Source organism: Nannospalax galili, unplaced genomic scaffold (genome assembly GCF_000622305.1).
Source record: "Nannospalax galili isolate Female #2095 unplaced genomic scaffold, S.galili_v1.0 scaffold342, whole genome shotgun sequence".
In the NCBI taxonomy this organism is placed as follows: domain Eukaryota; kingdom Metazoa; phylum Chordata; class Mammalia; order Rodentia; family Spalacidae; genus Nannospalax; species Nannospalax galili.
This window is the reverse complement of record NW_008349359.1, coordinates 2,214,216-2,234,285: the sequence shown is the minus strand read 5'-3', so window position 1 is coordinate 2,234,285 and position 20,070 is coordinate 2,214,216. Positions and strand designations below refer to the sequence as shown.

Sequence of the window (20,070 nt, the reverse complement as noted above, 5' to 3'; positions counted from 1 at the left end):
GTACCCACATGGCAGCTATGAACCATCCTTAACTCCAGTTCCAGGGGAATCCGAAGCCCTCTTCTGATCTCTGCAGCATTGCACGACACAGGTGCACTCACATACATACAGGCAATACACTCATACACATAAAATAAAAATAATAAATACAATTTTTTTTTAAAAACTACATGCTGTGGACACTATCTGTAACCCCAGCACCCCATAGCAAGATGGGAGACAGATATGGAAGAATCACCTAGAAGCTTTCAGGCCAAGTGGCCTGGAGCATATAGTAAATTAGCAGAAACAGTAAGAGAACCCTCCCTCACTCCAGGTAGAAGACAAGGACTAACGCCCGAAAGTTGTTCTCTGCCCACACAAATACCATGTATCAAGTACCATGGCACCTGTGTACTGGTACTTATACATCACACACACACACACACACACCTCACATATCTTTAAGTATGTCAACATTTAAAACTAGAAAAAAAGATTAATAGAAGCAATCACTATGAAAACTAATTTTCTGCTTTATTATTATGTTATTGTGTGGGGGTTTTTTTGTACTAAGGTTTAAAGCCAACCCCAGGACCTTGTAATATGCTAAGCAAACCTTGTATCACTGGGCTACTGAGTTGCACCGCTGCTTTCACAAGGAGCTTTTGTAGGGAGTAAGACATATCTGTTGCTTTTGAGACTAATGTAAGGCCAGAGGGTAGGAAGTACCATAACAGGAATGTGTAGATTACGAGAAGTTGAAGGATGACTTACCAGTGATAATAGTTACAGTTTTGTGAATACGCCATTGAAATATTAATTGGTAACGACTCAGTGATGTATAATTTGTAGTTTATGACTGTAAACAGCAAACACACAAAAAGATGCAACAGGTTTTTTTTCTTCTTGATTTAGGAGAGGTCAGTGACAGCTGTCCAATTTATCCAGCTGTCACTGCGGCATTGACATCAGAGTCAACAGAAAGTTGCCCTGAACCTAACCAAGATCTGAATTTTTCTGTGGATCAAGGAAATTCCAGGAGCAGAGAAGATTCTCCCTCTCCCCAATCTCCTGATATTCCTGGCATAAGTAAAGGTGAAGAATCAACCAAAGGCAACAGTGGCTCTGAAGCCTGTAGCAGTTCTTTTCTAAGATTGTCTTTTGCTTCAGAAACCCCTCTGGAGAAGGAAACTCCCTCCCCAGCTGAACATCCTGAGCAGCAGGCAGAATCCACTCTGACATCAGCTGAAACCAGAGGGAACAAGAAAAAGAAGAAACTTCGGAAGAAGAAAACACTACGGGCTGCTCATGTTCCTGAGAATAGTGACACTGAACAGGATGTATTTACTGCTAAACCTGCAAGAAAAGCAAAAACTGGAAAGTTAACTAAAGGGGGGAAAGTCACAACCTCTACATGGGAAGATAGCAAAACTGGTCAGGAGCAAGAAACTATGAGAGATGAACCAGATAGCGAGTCCTCCCTGGAAGTTCTAGAACTTCCAAACCCTCAGCTAGAAGTAGTTGCCATTGATTCTTCTGAATCTGGAGAAGAGAAACCAGACAGCCCCTCTAAAAAAAATGCCTGGAACTCCGCAGAGCAAAACCCAGTAGAAGCTTCTCGTTCTGGCTGCGATGAAGTTAGCTCTACCAGTGAAATTGGTACCCGCTACAAGGATGGTATTCCTGTAAGGTAAGCTTGTTGTGCAGTCTGATCAGAGCAACTTTTGCTGTCTTGTAAGTAGAACTTTAGTTCTACCTGAATTTATTTATAAAATTGAAATTTATATAAAAGTTATAAATATGGAAGAAACATTGCAGTTTTCTGGTTTCTCTTTTGACTGTTGTAAATTTCTCTTTGTAGAAATTTTAAATTGAAAAACTGATTTCTTAAATTGCTGCTGTATTCTCCAATGTTTAGAAAAATTCTTTGAGTTAGAAAAGTTTTAGTTTTGCCACCTGTCCTGTTCGCACAAATGCCAAGATTTGCTTTTCTGTTGCAGTGTGGCAGAAACTCAAACTGTGATCTCCTCCATAAAAGGATCAAAGAACTCTTCAGGTAATTCTTTTTTGTATTTAACTTAGCCACAGGGCACAGGGGTTTTTAAATTTAGAAACAGAGTTTCTTCTTTTTTTTTTTAATCCTTTATTGAACTTTTGTGTACTTCATACAGAACATCTTAATCAACTTTATACCCCTTTCCCATTGGCACCTGCCCATAGCAACCCCACCCACTGGAATTCATACATTCTGTAATTTGTGTTAAGGCCCATCATGGAAAGCTAGTGTCCCCATACATCCCTTGGTGCATGTTCATCCACTGAGGTCTAGTCAGCCTATCTAGAGTCCCTCCCTCTAAGAAGATCAGCTCTTCTTCACCCAACAGTAATCAGCTGCCAATAATTCTTTGACTAAGATTGGGACCAACTGTCCATTTCCACAGTTCTGTGTTGGGTTGTTGTCTGCTTGAGTTTGCATGGGTCTTGTGCATACTGACACCATGGCTGTAGGTTCATATGAGAAGGGTCTCAGGAGCCTATAGAACTCTGTTTCCACATGGTCATGCACCTCCTCCCTGACTCTTAACAATCTTTCTGCCTCCTCTTCTGAAATGGTCCCCAAGTCCTGGGTAGGTGGATTTTTATATAGGAGTCCTGTCCAAGGACCCATACTGTAAACTCTTACTCTCTGTTTTGGTCATTTGTGACCTTTCATGTTACTGACCCTCTGTTGCTTGAGGGCGCTTCATTGATGAGAATGAAAAGATACGTTAGTGTTCTCTTTATCCCTTGTTCTATGTTCCGTGAGGTAGTGGCAGGTGGATCTCTGTGAGTTCAAGGCCAACCTAGTCTAGATAGTGAGTTTCAGGCTAGCTGAGGCTACAGAGACACCCTGTCTCAGAAAGACCAAAAAAAAAAAAAGAAAAAAAAAGAAGCTTCTTTGATGGGTGGTGACTAGGATACTTGTCTGTAAATTTAAGGATCCATATTTTGCACATAATAAGAAATTATATTTGTCTAGGGATGTGACACCTTTGGGGTTTTCTCTATGATCGCTCCAGCTATGCGTATTTGGCTATTTTTACAGTACCACATATGAGTCTCCCCCCTGCCCCCACATTGAGTGGGCTGTAAGTCCAATTAGGTAGCTGTTGATTACCCCCAAGATAAAAGTGGCACTACTGCACCAGTGTCCTTTGCTGTGCTGGTCATTGATGTGGTTATTAGACCTTGAAGCTGGGGTTGGAACCATTGATTGATTGATTAATGTTCTCCCTTAGCAGCAAGCATGGTGTTCTCCAAAGCTATGAGAGCTAGTCTTCAGGGGAGGTAACTTCCAGGTCAGTTCCCGCTCCATTGCTCCAAATCCTGTGTCCGAAGTATGTCCTGTCTTTAGCAATAGAGTCTTACCTTCAAGTTCTGGGAGGCAATCAAGGGCTATGGCAATAGCCTGTATAATCTTGGGAGTCTCTTGGACTACCCTGGTCAACAACTCAAAGGAAGGTTTCTCCTGTCTGGCACTGTTTCTTGTTATGTAGCCTTAAGCTATACACATGGCGTCATGTAGAGCTATTGTATGTGAGTTTAACTATTCTTAAATGTATTTATAGAACAGGCAGTGACGTGAGAAATAACACAAGAGGGTTGCCTTTATCAGCACTGATCTTCAAATCTTGGCCTTTTCTAGTTTCTGCTCCCATCTATGGTAGCTGGCTTCTTTTCTATTCAGCTAATTCCTTTAAGGCTTCATTGGGTATAGGGATGTTTGCTCTGAGAAGGAACTATGTAAAGAATAATGCCTTAATCGAAATACCTGTGTGGAAGCAGGGGAGACTGGAGATGGGGCCCTCCCATGATACAGATGTTCATTATATAGCATCTGTAGATGCTCTGACTTTTCTGGGTCAAAGGACCCCTAAAAATACAGTGCTGGAGACTGAACATAGGTGTTTGTACTTAGGCAAGCATTTTACCACTGAACTACATCCCTAGTCTAGGGCTTCTGTTTGTATGTTGTTTTTTTGTTTTGTTTTGTTTTGTTTGGGTTTTTTTTTTTTTTTGTCTTTTTGAAGCAGGGTCTCCCTATAGCCCCAGCTGTCCTGGAACTCACTATATAGACCAGGCTGGCCTTGAACTCACAGAGATCCACCTGCCTCTGCCTCCCAAGTGCTGGGACTACAGGCGTGTGCCACCACACCCAGCTTGTTTGTATGTTTTTTGAGGCAGGGTCTCCCTGTAGCCCCAGCTGGCCTGGAACTTACTATGTAGACCAGTCTGGCCTCAATTTCACAGAGATCTGCCTGCCTCTGGCTCCGGAGTGCTAGGATTAAAGGTATGTGCCATCACACCTGCTTCTCAGGTTTTTTTTTAATTTTGAGGCAGGATCTCACTAAATTGTCCAAGCTGACCTTGAACTTTCCATCCGCCTGCCTCAGCCTACTGAATAGCTAGGATTACAGGTCTGTTTAACCTGGCCTGGTTTATTCCTGTTTTTTGTTTTTTTTTTTCAATCTTCACAGTAAAAAACTGAAAATTATGACAGTCTTCTAGGGGAACTAGGTTTTAAGGGAATGTTTTGGTGGTTTAATTATTTAGTTCATAGGCATACTGGTGTACTGGTTTTGAACTTTCAGTATCTTTTCTGACTACAGCAGACATGTCTCTGAAAACCTATTTTTGTTTTCCAGAAATATCTTCGGAGCCAGGAGATGATGAAGAACCCACAGAAGGAAGTTTTGAGGGCCACCAGGCTGCAGTGAATGCAATTCAAATATTTGGAAACTTACTATATACTTGTTCAGCAGACACAACTGTCCGAGTTTATCATCTGGTGGTGAGTGTAACATTTTGAATGTTCTTGGTTACGCACTTTAGAACTTGGTTATGTTCTCTTTAGCAATAAAGAGAGCGTGAGCATACTGGCTTTCCTAGGGTTTAGACTGATCCTAGATATAGTTGGTTCTCCAATCAGCTGGATTGCTAGACACTTCATTTTTATTATTATTATTATTATTTTTTTTTTTTTTTTTTTTTTTTTTTTTTTTTTTGAGACAGGGTCTCCCTGTAGCACCAGCTGTCCTGGAACTCACTAGGTAGACCAGGCTGGCCTTGAACTCAGAGATTTGCCTGCCTCTTGCTTGTGCTACTATGCCCGACCCCAGTAGACACTTCTTTTTTTCTCTCAACTCTGCCTTCTCTGTCATATTTTCATAAAGTATAGTTCTGTGAGGTACCTTTAGGGTTTCTTTTCCTCTTGCCGCCAGAAAGAGTCCTGTGCTTTATTCGCTGAGCAAACATATGTGGCAAAGGGGATAGGATCATAACGATAGGTTAGGGTAGCCAGGCCCCATCTCTGAAGTTAGCAAGGGAGCAGTTACTTAGCCACTACATACATAACAGAGGAAGGACAACATGAATACTGGAAAGTGTTAGAGGAAGAATTTTTCTCTGGTAACTGATTATAAAATCTGTTCTTAAGGTAAGTAGCACCTTCCCACTCACTACCTCACACTTAGTGTAACTTGATGCTACTTACTCTCAAAACAACAAACTTTCAAGGTTTGATTTTATATCAAAACTAATTCTGTTTTTCAACAATGATAACCAGGAAACTTCAGAAACACTATGTATGTTTTCTGAACAAACACCTTAAAAGTATGCAAAGTTATTCGAGCCGGTAAAAAATTGAAAGTTAGGTGATGAACCAAGATGTGCTTACCATAGGCAATAGGTATAGAGTGTAGTGATAGGAGTGTCAGGAATGGGGAGTGGGAGGCAGTGGTATGAGGCAGTATCTGCAGAAGATCTGTAAGATCAAAGATGGGTATGGTGGCTTATGCCTGCAATCTCAGCACTTGGGAAGTAGAAGCAGGAGGATCAGGAGTTCAAGGCTGACTTCTTACACATAGTGAGTTTGAAGTCAGCTTAGGCTACATTAGACTGTCTCCAGAAAATAAAAGTAAAAATTCTTTTTGGAAAAATCTATTTGCTCAGGTAAGTTGTAAGATATGTGTATATATGCGTATTCTAAATAGATATTGGTGTATGTACATGTAGAGGCAACATGTAGACAGTAGTTCTTAGAAAACCACTCCTGGGCTACTAGGGCTTGTACTCATACCTGACATTTAAAAAATTTTTGAGCATTCTTATAAGCTAATCAAATGCATAACTTCTCTGAGTAATTAACAGCAGTTTAGATTTGCTAGGTCCTTTGGTCCATATATTAGAAAAACTTGACCTAGGCATTAATTAAAATGCTCCCCTGCCTCATAGTGAATTTCCCCAAATATATTTTGGTATCACTTAGTAATATATAGTTAGCTGCAGGTGCCTCAGTGCATGTGACTTTGCTGGACTTTCAGTGAATAAGTATTACTGAAAACATTCTGTGCACCAGGCAGTATTTTAGGGGCTCATATCACAGAGAACTAAAAGTCTTGGTGAGAAAAGGCATTGTCTAACCCTTCTACATCCTGTAAGTAATCTGATCTTTGCTTGACTTTAGAGTCGGAAGTGTATTGGTGTCTTTGAGGGTCATACTTCCAAAGTGAATTGCCTCCTGGTCACTCACACCTCTGGGAAGAACTCAGTCCTTTACACTGGTTCCAGTGATCACACCATTTGCTGCTATAATGTTAAGGTAGGTTACTCTAGAGAAACCAAACTCACTTTTGTATTTACTTGGTAGAATGGCAGGAATTGTAGCAGTGCCTCATTCTGCCCGTCTTACCTTCTCTTTTCTGCTTCTGAACATTTGCACACACATAGCCTAGGTAGATAGGAGATTTAGAATAACCATTTTTTCTGTTTCTTTACCAGTATTTTTAAATTTCAAACTATAATACTATAGCTCCCCTTGGTGTTTCTCACAAATACTCTTATTTTCATATGATATGCCAAAATTAATCCTAGATACAATAAATTTTTTTTTTTGAAGCAGTGTCTCCCTGTAGCCCCAGCTGTCCTGGAACTCACTATGTAGACCAGGCTGGCCTTGAACTCACAGAGATCCGCCTGCCTCTGCCTCCCAAGTGCTGGGACTACAGGCATGCACCACCATGCCCGGCTAATGTACTTCTTTTTTTTTTGGTCTTTTTGAGACAGGGTCTCCCTGTAGCCCCAGCTGTCCTGGGACTCACTATGTAGACCAGGCTGGCCTTGAACTCACAGAGATCTGCCTGCCTTTGCCTCCTGAGTGCTGGGATTCAAGGCGTGTGCCACACCCGGCTATACAATAATTTTTAAGTTACTTTTATTTACTTATTTTGGGTGTGTGTGCCACTGTGTGAGTTCTCTCCTTCTGCCACGTGGGCTCTGAAGATTGAGCCTTTACCTACTCAGCCATCTTTACTTGCCCAAAATGTTTAAATTTTTTTAAACCTTTAGAATTAGAAATAGATCTCCTCTTAGAAAAATTTTTAACCTAAATATATTGAAAGAAATGAGGAAATTGTATTATAATATTATGTACACTATGTCCAGTTGAGTAATCGCCTAGTGTGTGCAAGTCATTGGGTTCAAACCCTAGCACACCCATAAATTTATGTATAGTACTTTCTTTTATATATATTATAGGTAATATTTATATTCTATGTATACATATATATATATATATGGGTTTTTTGTTGTTTTTTTTTTTATTTTTGGTCTTTTTGAGATAGAGTTTTTCTGTAGCCCCAGCTAGCCTGGAACTCAAAGAGATCTGCCTGGCTCTGCCTCCTAAGTGCTGGGACTAAAAGGCATGTACTACCATGCCCGGCTTTTCTTAATGCTTTTGAGATAGGTCTTGCTATATAGCCTGGACTGGTGTCAAACTGCTATCTTTTTTGCTTCTGCTTTCCCAGTTCTGATATTACACCTCCCTAGGTCTCTCAATTAATTTTTTTAATTTACTTTTTATTATGTTTATCAATTGGTATGAACAAGCCACAGCGTATGTGTGAAAATGGGAGGACAACTTGTGGGAGTCAGTTCTCTCTTTCTGCCACGTGGGTTCCAGGGATGGAACTCAGGTCATCATGATTGGCCACAGGCACTTTACCAACTGAGCCCTCTCACTGGTCCCCCTCTTAATTTCTTTAAAAGATAACTTTAGCTGGGCATGGTGGTGCACACCTTTAATCCCAGCACTTAGGAAGCAGAGGCAGGCGGATCTCTGTGAGTTTGAGTTCCAGGTCAGCTGGGGCTACAGGGAGACCCTGTCTCAAAAAGACCAAGGTGGATCTCTATGAGACTGAGGTCAGCCTGGCCTACATAGAGTTCTGGGTCAGTTGGGATTACAAAAAAACCCTATTAATAATAATAATAAATAAATAAATAAATAAAACATAACTTTATGGGACTGTGGAGCTAGATCAGTCAGTAAAGTATTTGCCTTCCAGGAGGACCTGAGTTCTTGCCTACAGTACACAAGGTGCTAGGTTCGAATCCCTAGTACCACCAAAGAAAAAAGAAAAAGGCTGAACATGGGGGCCTTGTACAATGGCTTAGTTGTTAAATGCAATTACTGACAAAATCTGATGACCTGAGTTCAGATTCATGAGCCCTACATGACAGAAGGAGAGAACTGACTCCTGTAAGTAGTCCTCTGACCTCTATACATATGCGCTATGGCACATTCTCACACACACACACACACACACACACACACACACACACACACACACACGCACGCACGCACGCACGCACGCACAAAATAAATTAATATAGAAGAAGAAAAGATTGTGGTGGTGCATGCTTGTAATCTCACTGCTGCTGAGGGGGAGACAGGCAGATCCCTAGAGCTTTCTGGCTAGCCAACCTAATGTACTTAGCCAGTTCCAGGTTTGACTTTTTAAAAGGCAGGTATAAAAAAGGAGGACTAGCAGGGAGGAGAGCACACCTTTAATCCCAGCACTTGTGAGGCAGAGGCAGGTGGATCTCTGTGAGTTCAAGGCCAGCCTGGTCTACATAGTGAGTTCTAGGACAGCTGGGGCTACAGGGAGACCCTGTCTCAAAAAGACCAAAAACAAAAACAAAAACAAAAGGACTAGAGAGATGGCTTAGCAGTTAAGAGCACTGGCTGCCCTTGCAGAAGACCCATGTTTGAATTCCAGCACCCACATGGTGGCTAACAACCATCAACCAACTGTAACTTCAGTTCCAGGGGATCTGACTCCCTCTTCTGTTCTTCACAAGCACTGCACGACACGGGTGCACTTACATATATGCAGGCATAATACTCATATACATAAGATAAAAATAAAATTAAACTTTAAAGGTGGATATTAAGCCAGGCATGGTGGCACACATCTTTAAGCACAGGCAAGGTAGGCAGATCTCTGTGAGATCGAGGTCAGCCTGGTCTTTATGGTAAGTTCCAGGCCAGCTGTGGCTACAGGTCTCAAAAAGACCAGAAAAAGCGGGAAGGGTGATACTGCCCATGGTTGTCCTCTACCCCCCCCAACAAAAGATAAAATATATTATTAGGTTTATATTAATAACAAATATATTTGCAACATACATAATAGTAGCATATGGTAGAGGAGGGAATGAAACTCTGCTAGTGTAATAGTCTTATATTGTACTGAATATGAGCCAGTATTGAACTAAATTGTTCACTGGAGATGTAGTCCTTATAGCACTGTTTCACAACTTTATTGTGCATCAGATTTGTCTAGAAAGCTTGTTAAAACACATATTACTGGTCTCTGTTCCATAGTTTCTGATTAATAAGTTTGGAATGAGCTCAAAAATTTACATTAGTACCAAGTTACCATGCGATGCTGGCCCTGATGGTCTAGGGACTTTCCTAAGACTGCCCTAGAACAGTCACTAAAAGAATAATACAAGGAAGCCAGGCAGGCATGGTGGCACAAATTTATAATCCCAACACTTGGGAGGTATGGTAGAATAGTCAGGAATTCAAAGCCAGCCTCAACTGCTTAGAAAAAGGAAAGAAGGAAGAAGGAAGGGAAAGCAAATAAGGTACATGCCATCTTTAGTCCAGCACTTGGGAGGCAGAGGTAGGTAGATCTCTGAGATCAAGGCCAGCCTGGGTTACAGGGACACCTTGTCTCAAAAAAACAAAAACAACCGTAAAAATAAACAAACAAGAATATAGTTCTTAGAAAAGATAAATGAGGGTTGGAGAGATTGCTCAGAGGTTAAGAACACTGTTTTTGCAAAAGACCCGGGTTTGTATCCCAGCACCCACATGGTAGCTAACAACTGTCCGTGACTCCAGTCCCAGGGGATCCAACAGCCTCTTCTGACCTCCTTGGGCATTGCTGGACATGACACGGGTGCACTTACCTACATGCAGGCAATACACGCATGCACATAAAATAAAAAAAGAGAAATAAAAACTTTTAAAAATAATAATAAATAAAAAATATTTTTTTAAAAAAGATTTTTAAAAAACTCATCCATCCACAGCTCAGGGACCATTGCAGAAGAGGTAGATGTACATGCACACACACCTGCATGCAACATACACACACACACACACAAAAAAAAAAAAAAAAAAAAAAAAAAAAAAAAAGATAAATAAGAAAGATAAACCTTTAAATTGATCAAATGGCAGAAGATAAATAATTACCAGTATCTAGAATGAAAAGTGAAACCTCACAGCAGAATTATAATAAAAAGAACCAGGTGTTGGTGGAGTACTCTCTCCACCCCATTATTTTGTTGTTGCTTTGAGTTAGAATCTCAGTTGTCCTAGGCTGATGTCAAATTCACTACATAGCCAAAGATGACCTTGAACATGAGCTTGTAGCTTCTGATCCTCCTTCCACCTCCTGACTGCTGAGATCACAGGCATGTACCAACATGTCCAGTTTATGTGGTACTGGAGATTGAACCCAGAGCCTCATACATGCTAGGCAAGCATTCTATCAACTGAGCTACATCACCAGCCTTTCAGATGTAGCTTTATCCTTTATCTCTGTTCATTTAAGAAGCTAAGACTCAACTCATAGTGCCCTTTGAAGAATCTCTATGTTTTTAATTAGAAATACAGGTATCGTTACTAGAATTCATTTTCTTTTTTCAATATAGCCCACAGGCTGGGGATCTTGACCTTATATTTCAAAGAAGAAAGAGATCTAAGATAGCCCTCTACAAAATCAAGGGTGCTGCATTTTCTTCTTTTCAAGTCATTTTAAACTGTTTTGGGGAGTAATTGTTCTCACATCTCATTTTCCTGGGTCCTCTGCTGATTAGGGCTTGTTTGCTTTTTCAGACCCGAGAATGTGTGGAGCAGTTACAGCTGGAAGACCGGGTTCTCTGCCTTCATAATAGATGGCGAATCCTCTATGCTGGGCTGGCAAACGGTACTGTAGTCACCTTCAACATAAAGGTTAGTGCCTGGGAGAGTAGGCCGAATTCCCCTACCCTCTAAAAATAGAAAGAGTATGAGTAGTGGGAAATAGCAGGCAGACATCGCTCCCTTCTTGTGAGAGGAAAGAGCAGAACTAGTCTTTATTCAAAACTGCTCTCTTCTAGTGCAAGTGAAATTAATTCTCGATTTTGTCTACTCTGACTCACAAGTGCCAAAACCAAAATACAGCTCTACTAAATTAAACCAAGCCTAAAGATGTGGGCCAAATAGTGAGTCACAGGTTAAGCCAGTCTATCATTATAAGAATGACACAATGAAAAATGAATCTGAATTCCTGATACATGACATTGATATAGTTGGGAACTGATTGGGGTTTTCATAAGGTTGGCCTGTTTACAGTGAATCAGTCAGAGAAACCTTTAACTACGACGTGGCCTCATTTTTTTTTCCCAACTCAAAGATAAATTCATTTGGTGAGCAAGCTATTAACCATCTTTCTTATGCTGGGCCCCAGGGTATCCTAGTTTCCTTTCTGTTGCCATCATAAAATACCCTGACTAAAAGCAATTTGGGAGAAAGGGTTTACTTGGCTTAGGATTCCAGGTTATAGTCCTTCATTTTGGGGAAGCGAAGGCAGGAACTTACAGCAGCCAGCTGCTTCATAGTCAGAAGCAGAAAGTGCATGCATGCTTTTCTTGTGCCCAGCTCCCTCACTACACTTACATAGTCTAGGACCCAAACCCAGGAATGATGTCTACAATGGGTGGGTCTTTCCACTTCAGTTATAGCATTCAAGATGAAGATTATGTCTTTAACAGACATACCTGCAGACCAACCTGACAAGCCTCATCGAGACTATCTTCCCAAGTGATTCTAGGTTGTGTATAATTGACTAACCATTGTACAGGCTAAGGTTAAGAAGTTCTTGATGGCCTTATATGTTTCATCAAGTAGTAGGCTTGTTAGAGACATTTGTATTCTAGAAAGTCACTATATAACTGATGAGATTGGGAAAGACTGATATTAGAAGCAGGAGGATTTGTGGGAAGCTGACATGAAAGGCTAGACTAAGGATGAAGGAAGGGAAATGCATGACAGATATAGCCTAAAAAGGGAATTTGGTGAGTTTTACTAGTTGTAGCCCATATTCCCCGATCCTCTAGGTAGAATGTTTCTGTCACAGTATTGTCTTTGTGTTACGTGCTAACTGGAACTAGTATAAGGAATGCAATAAAGTATGTTCTAGTTTCTGCTTTTTAAAAACCTATAAAATTCCTTCTTTTGGCCTCTACAGGCACCTGTATACACATGGCATATCACCACATAGACACAGATAAACATATAAATAAAAATCAATCTAAAACAAAATTGTTTAGGAAGGTTGCTCTCAGATATTTTTGAAACTAGTGTGACAGATGCCATATATTTTGAATGACAACAATGAGGAAGCTGGGCATAGTGGTGCATGCCTGTAATCACAACACTGGGAATGCTGAGGCGGGAGGATTTCTGCATGCTTGAGATCATCCTGGGCTACCTAGTGAGTTCAAGGCTAGGCTGGGTTGCATAACAAGACCCCGTTTCAAAAAAACAAAGATGGGGGCCGGGAGTGGTGGCATAATGCCTTTAATTCCAGCACTCAGGAGGCAGAGGCAGGCAGATCTCTGTGAGTTCGAGGCCAGCCTGGTCTTCATACTGAGTTCCAGGACAGCTGGGGCTACGGGGAGACCGTATCTCAAAAAGACCGAAAAACAAAAACAAAAAAACAAAGATGGGGCTGGAGAGATGATTCAGTGGTTAAGAGCACTGGCTGCTCCTGCAAAGGGCTTGGGTTTAGTTCCAAATACCCACATGGCAACTAACAATCATCTGTAACTCCAGTTCCAGGGGATCTGACACCCTCTTCTGACCTCCTCAAGCATTGTATGACATAAGTGCGCTTATACACATAATATAGAAATAATAAATTAAAAAAAACAAAGATAAGGAATGGAGAGATAGCTCAGCGGTTAAGAGCACTGGATGCTCTTGTAGAAGACCCAAGTTTCGTGGTGGCCAACAATCGTCTGTAACTCCAGCTCCAGGGGAATCCGAGTCCCGCTTCTGACCTCCACAGGCATTGCACAACATGGGTGCACTTACATACATGCAGGCAGTACACTTGTACACATAAGCATGGTGGTGCATGCACGCTTTTAATCCCAACAGAGACAGGTGAATTTCTATGAGTTCAAGGCTAGCCTGGTCTATATAGCTAGTTCCAGGCCAGCTGGGGCTACAAGGAGACTGTCTCAAAAAAATAAAGACAACAGTGGAAGAGTTCCCAGGTCTGTGGTGTGGAAAATATACTGGAATCAATTTCATATTAGGATCCAGAATAGTTTGAGTTGAGGTTATAATTTATTATGTAAGAGTTTACCTCTACTAGATCAGGGAAGGACAGAGGTCATAAATAGCAGAGAGAACTGGAGTCCGAGTGGAGTTGGGATGGCAGGGGTTGGGAGTTCAGGATTTGTTATGGGTATGGGAATTTCAGTGTGGATAGTACATTTGAGAGTTTGTAGCAAGTTTGGTTAGTTATTTTTGAAGTTTTCTTGCTAAATTGCTTTTATCTTATATTATGGTGATTTGTTTTCAGAACAACAAACGACTAGAGATCTTTGAATGCCATGGCCCTCGGGCAGTCAGCTGTCTTGCCACAGCTCAGGAAGGTGCCAGAAAGCTGCTGGTCGTAGGATCTTATGACTGTACCATTAGTGTTCGTGATGCACGGAATGGACTACTCCTCAGAACTCTGGAGGGTCATAGCAAAACCATTCTTTGCATGAAGGCAAGTATAGTATAAGAGATACTTGTTGTTTGGCACAAATAGAAGGGTTTGAATGGCTTTTTCTCTGTTCAATGCATTATATAGAACATATATTTTGTAAAGGGCAAAGTCCTTGTATTCATGCCTAGGTCACAAAGGGACATACTGTTTTTCAATAATGCTAACAAGAAGCAAATGTGTCTTATTGTAGGCCTGGGGATACTTTGATGCCCTTCTAGGGTGGTTCATACTCAGTCTGTGGAGGCCACAAACCTATCAATATTTGAGCAGTAATCAGAGTGCCTGATGGTAGGGCCTAAGTTTCAGATTGTAAAGTTTGTCTTGGAATGTTATTTTATACCTGGTTTGTGTTGATCTCAGAACTGGATGAAACTCAAATTCACCAGTATGTGTTACAAGTTACAGAGGAATCAGAGAATCTTATACAAAACCTAATTCAGTATTTTTCTTTAAGGTGGTGAATGACCTTGTGTTCAGTGGCTCCAGTGATCAGTCAGTCCACGCTCACAACATCCATGTAAGTTGTGTTGGTGTAATAGAAAGGAGTTTGGGGTAAAGTGGCAGCTAGAGCTCAGACTTCTTGCAATTTCCATCAAGCCCTTTATCTAGTAAAGGATAATAATAACCCCTATGTTGTGTGCACGTGTTCTTAGATAGTATTGCACAACCTGGAAATCCTGACCACATCAAAGAAATTAATCAGGGAAAGACTTGAGGTTCATGTAAAACTTCATTTGAATGCCTCATTTAAACTGAAAGCTGTAGCTCTCAGAAAGATATGTTTTAAAATAAAACAAGGGGGCTGGAGAGATGGCTCAGTGGTTAAGAACACTTGCTGTTTTCTAGAGGATGCAGGTTCTATTCCCAGCACCCACATGGTGGCTATCAACCATCTGTAACTTCAGTTCCAGGGGATCCAACACCCTCTTCTGACCTCTGCAGGCATTGTATGCATGTGGTGCACTTACATACATGTAGGCAGAAGACTCATACACATAAAATAAAAATGATAAATAAAATATTTTTTAAAAAGAAGTTGGGTGTGGTAGCATATGCCTTTAATCCCAGTACTCGGGAGGTAGAGGCAGACAGATCTCTTGAGTTCAAGGTCAGCCTGGTTTAAAATAATAATAATAAATAAATAAATAAATAAATAAAATAGAACAAATGGAAACAACTGAGGGACTATACTCGGGTCATAGAGGCAGCTCAGGAGCTTAGTTCCTGGTCTGTAAACTTGAGTTTAGTCCAGATGGATTTGTTGCCCAGATCCCATGAAATGATAAAAGTGAAAATAGCTGTTGAATATCATTTATTATTTCAGGTTTGGACAAATTTGTATCTATACAGTGAGATGCCTCGGGGATGGGACTCAAGTCTAAATAAAAAATTTATTTGTTTCATATATATACAACCTGAAGATGGTTTTATATTTTTAGTGTGTCTGTTTTGACTGTGATTTGACACAAATGTAGAATTTTTTGCTTATAATTGATGTCTATGTTCAAAACTTAGAGATTTGAGAGCATTTCAGATTTTTGTTATTTTGTCTTTTTTTATTTTTTTTCCCTTGGAGCTGAGGACCAAACCCAAGGCCTTGCACTTGTTAGGCAAGCCCTCTACCACTGAGCTAAATCCCCAACCCCAACATTTCGGATTTTTGGATTAAGGATACTCAATCTATTCTTTCAAAAAATTATAAAATTCAGGGGCTGATGAGATGGCTCAGCAGATACAGGCGCTCACCAGCAAGCCTGACAACCTAAATTCGATCCCCAGAAATCACATGGTAGAATGAGAGAACTGACTTTCGCAAGTTGTCCTCAGACCTCCAGTGTGTGTGCCATGGCATGTGCTCCCACGCAGATACACAAAATAAAATTTTTAAAAATGTATAAAACGTAAAATATATACCAGTACAATTGAGGCCCTTCCCTTTCTGTAAAGTTCTTTTCCTTCTGAGGATATATTTCATATATTTGTATAGATAGTAAATGCTTGTATGAGTGAGTACTCCAGAACAGCTACATATATTTATAGGTAGCCTCAGAATTTTCCCTTAGAACTATAGAATCATGAATCAAAGGGTAGAGTCTTCAAAGTCATCTTTTGGCTGTTATCTCTCTCCTGATGTAGACTGGTGAGCTCGTGCGTATCTATAAAGGTCACAATCATGCAGTGACTGTGGTGAATATCCTAGGAAAAGTGATGGTGACTGCTTGCCTGGATAAATTTGTTCGTGTCTATGAGTTACAGGTAAATTAAGATCTAATATATTCTGCTTGAATGATTTGAGAAGATTGTTTAGATGTGGTGTTGATTGTTGATGAAGTGAGGTTGGGTGGAACCCAAGAATCTGCACTTTCACAATCATTCTAAATCTTTTCGAAATGACTAGGCCAAGGGTCGCATTCAGAAACACAACACCCCTTTCTGAGATGTTTGCTCAGGCTTATGGGGATCAAAACTGATATAGTTTCTTATTACCTTTTTTGTTTTCTTTTGGGGGACAAGTGGGTTAGATAGGTGGGCAGGGACAGAGATAGGGCCTGGTCGCCCAGACTGGCTCACACTAGCAGTGTGGCTGAGGATATCTTTAAATACCTGATCCTCTTGCCTTCACCTCCCAAATTCGGGGGTTAGAGACATGTTCCACCACGCCTGGCAAAACTTGCTTTCTGGAGAGCAATCCAGGTCTTTTTTTATTTTTACTTTTTTGCTATTTTTTAGACTGGATCTCTCTGTAGCCTCAGCTGGCCTGGAATTCCCAATGAGATCCGCCTGCCTCTGCCTCCCAGTGCTAGATTAAAGGTGTATGCAACCACGTCTGGCCATTCCCGGCCTCTTAAATCTGTCCAGTTCTACTTGTGGTTTGTGTTCTGAGACTTTGATCATAAAGATGTTGGATGTTGGTGTTCGTGTGTAATTTATCAAGTCTTTCCTTGACTTCATTCTTTTTTTTTCTTCTGCCTAAGTCCCATGATCGACTGCAAGTTTATGGTGGACACACAGACATGATTATGTGTATGACGATCCATAAGAGCATGGTAGGTATTAGTGCTTTGTCAGATGCCTTGGAATGTGTTTACTTAAAAATCAGTGTGTAGCCGGGCATGGTGGCACACGCCTTTAATCCCAGCACTGGGGAGGCAGAGGCAGGCGGATCTTTGTGAGTTCAAAGCCAGCCTGGTCTACATAGTTAAAGTCCAAAAAATCAGTGTTACTGACATTGATTCTGATAGGCCTCGCTATTGAATGCCTATTCTTGTCATGATTGTTAAGGAGTGCCCAAAAGCATTTTGAACATTCCATTTCCAGTCCATTCTCCCTGTTAAATGGAAGCTATATTTAAGATGCTTCAAAAAAAGACTGATCCATTTTCCAGAGACATCCTCTGAACAGAGGGCTAGAGCAAAATCAGATTTGGGCAGTGTGGCATAATTCTAGCCAACTCACTTAACATTAAAGTGTTTTTGTTTTGTTTAATTGTGATGTTGTAGAAGGGTGAATGTTTTGAAGCTCTTGAGTAGTAGAACCCTTTCTTGCAATAAAATACAGACATTTAAAAGCCAGAGCTATCCCAGTAAAGAATAAGTGGAACCTTTGAGCCCTGCCAGCCTTGCTCTGAGTCACACCCTCAAGAGTTGCTCTAAGGACACTGTGTCAAGATCTAGAAATTACTTTCCCATTCTGGTACTATGGAGCTGTTTTTTAACTGTGTATATTTTAGTCTGATATTTTGAACGTCTTTCTCCAGATTTACACTGGCTGTTATGATGGCAGCATTCAGGCTGTGAGGCTGAATCTGATGCAGAATTACCGCTGTTGGGTAAGCATTGAGACTTGGGAGCTGCTCCATTCTGGGCTAGTTTATAGATCCTCATGGACATCAGTGAGGTGTATTTCATGTTCTACTTTTGTTTTTTGCTGTAGAACAAAGAAGCTTCATTTTTAGAATAATATATAAAAAGCTTTTATACTTCTTTATTGAAAAAAAGTATTTTTGTTTGCTCAGTATTTGCTTTTGTTTTGTTTCATTTTTTAGACAGGGTCTCCCTATAGCCAGAGCTGGCCTGGAACTTTTTTTTTTGGTCTTTTTGAGACAGGGTCTCCCTGTAGCCCCAGCTGTCCTGGAACTCACTATGTAGACCAGGCTGGCCTTGAACTCACAGAGATCTGCCTGCCTCTGCTTCCTGAGTGCTGGGATTAAAGGCATGCGCCACCATGATGGGCTGACCTGGAACTTTTTATGTAGACCAGGCTGGCCTTGCTCTCACAGAACTCCAGAGTGCTGGGATTAAAGGCATGTACCACCAAGCACTGTTGGAAATGTCTGTTTTAAAATTGGATCTGAGATATGTAAATATTGTCTTCTCACATTGCTTCTTAGTCTTGTTTGTTTGGGGCGGGGGGTTGTGTGGGTAGGTTTTTTTGTTTATCTTGGTTTCAATACTGGGGGTTAAACCTGAGGCCTGGGTGGTTTTGTTTTGTTAGTAAATCAGTACACTCTCAGAAAAATATCACCTATCCTGGAAGTGTGTAAGTGAGAAGTAGCAGTGCTTATTTCTGTAGCCTCTCCCCTTTCCACACCCACTCCTCTGGAACTAAAGTGCTTAATGGCTTGATTGGTTTTCCTACTGGTTTCTGAGGAATAGTCATAAATTTGAAGTTCAAGTTTATAGTCTTAACTTTAACTCACTGGAACAAAATGTATGGCTTTTATTAGGGAATTGGAGCAAATATTTGAGCCTTGTTATTTTTGTTGTTGTTATTTGGTTTTTGTTGAGACAGGGTCACCCTGTAGCCCCAACTGACCTAGAACTTTTTATGTGCACCAGCCTGGCTTCAGTCTCACAGAGATCTGCCTGCTTCTAACTCCCAAATACTAAAATCAAAGGCATGTGCCACCACACCCAACTGGGACTTTTTTAAAAAATTGGTTCTAATATTGGTAGTCACCAATGAGAAGTTCATGGCACTAGATTTCCTTTTTCTAAAACCCCGATCACCTTTTCAGCTCTGATGGACTGTTTGATACTCTTTTAAATTTTATTCTAGGCTTGTCCATAGGCTGATTACTTTGAACTTTGTTAAATATTGTTGTCTTGGCTTGTTAGTCTTTTTGGTGAAGACAAGTTCTAGAATACACAAATACAGTAGATCTTTCTAGACAAATGGAGAAAATACCCTTAGCTTAACTTTTAAAGATAGAGATGAATAGAATAATGTGACAGGAAAAAAAAACAAAATTCATTACGTTTTAGAAATGAACATCCTAGGGGGAGGGGTTTACAAGGCTCCAGCCCTCCTGGGGTCTGTAGGCAGTTAGTGGTCGATAGAAGGAGTGACATTTTCTTCAGTGGCATAGCCACTGATAAGGTGCCTGTGGTTATATAAACCGCTCACCCACGCTCCTGTAAGCACCCTAATGAAACTCATCAGGTCGAGGAAGGAGGCTTGAAAGTAGAAGGGGACCGGCTGGGCGTGGTGGCGCATGCTTTTAGTCCCAGGCAGAGGCAGGCAGATCTCTGTGAGTTCAAGGCCAGGCTGGTCTACATAGTGAGTTCTAGGCCAGCTGGGGCTATAAGGAAACCCTATCTCAAAAAGACGACAAAAAAAAAAGAAGGGGACCAGTTGGGAAGAGAAAGGGATCATCAGGAGTGGGAGGACAAGAATGGGTAGTGGGGGGTCAGTAGGAGTTGGGGGACAAGAATGGTTAATGGGGGGATCATCAGGAGTGGGGGGACAAGAATGGGTGGTGGGGATCAGCAGTAGTGGGGGGAGAAGAATGGGTAATGGGGTCATCAGAAGTTGAGGGACAAGAATGGTAATGGGGGATCAGCAGGAATTTGGACAAGAATGGGTAATGAGATCAGCAGGAGTGGGGGAACAAGAATGGGTAGGGGAGACAAGAATGGGTAGTGGGAAGATAAGA

At 41.0% G+C, this 20,070-nt stretch overlaps 1 protein-coding gene across 2 annotated transcripts in view; it reads left to right on the top strand.

Annotated features, from left to right (window-relative positions):
- The window catches only part of Znf106 (zinc finger protein 106), a 68,316-nt gene that overhangs the window by 41,935 nt on the left and 6,311 nt on the right, over positions 1-20,070 (top strand). For both annotated transcript variants that reach the window (XM_008846826.3, XM_029570269.1), the window contains 10 exons: positions 898-1,672; positions 1,983-2,038; positions 4,668-4,813; positions 6,488-6,622; positions 11,207-11,323; positions 13,944-14,135; positions 14,590-14,652; positions 16,272-16,391; positions 17,111-17,182; positions 17,893-17,964. In XM_008846826.3, coding sequence (XP_008845048.1) covers positions 898-1,672; positions 1,983-2,038; positions 4,668-4,813; positions 6,488-6,622; positions 11,207-11,323; positions 13,944-14,135; positions 14,590-14,652; positions 16,272-16,391; positions 17,111-17,182; positions 17,893-17,964 — 1,748 coding nt within the window. The remainder of the gene's footprint in view (positions 1-897; positions 1,673-1,982; positions 2,039-4,667; positions 4,814-6,487; positions 6,623-11,206; positions 11,324-13,943; positions 14,136-14,589; positions 14,653-16,271; positions 16,392-17,110; positions 17,183-17,892; positions 17,965-20,070) is intronic.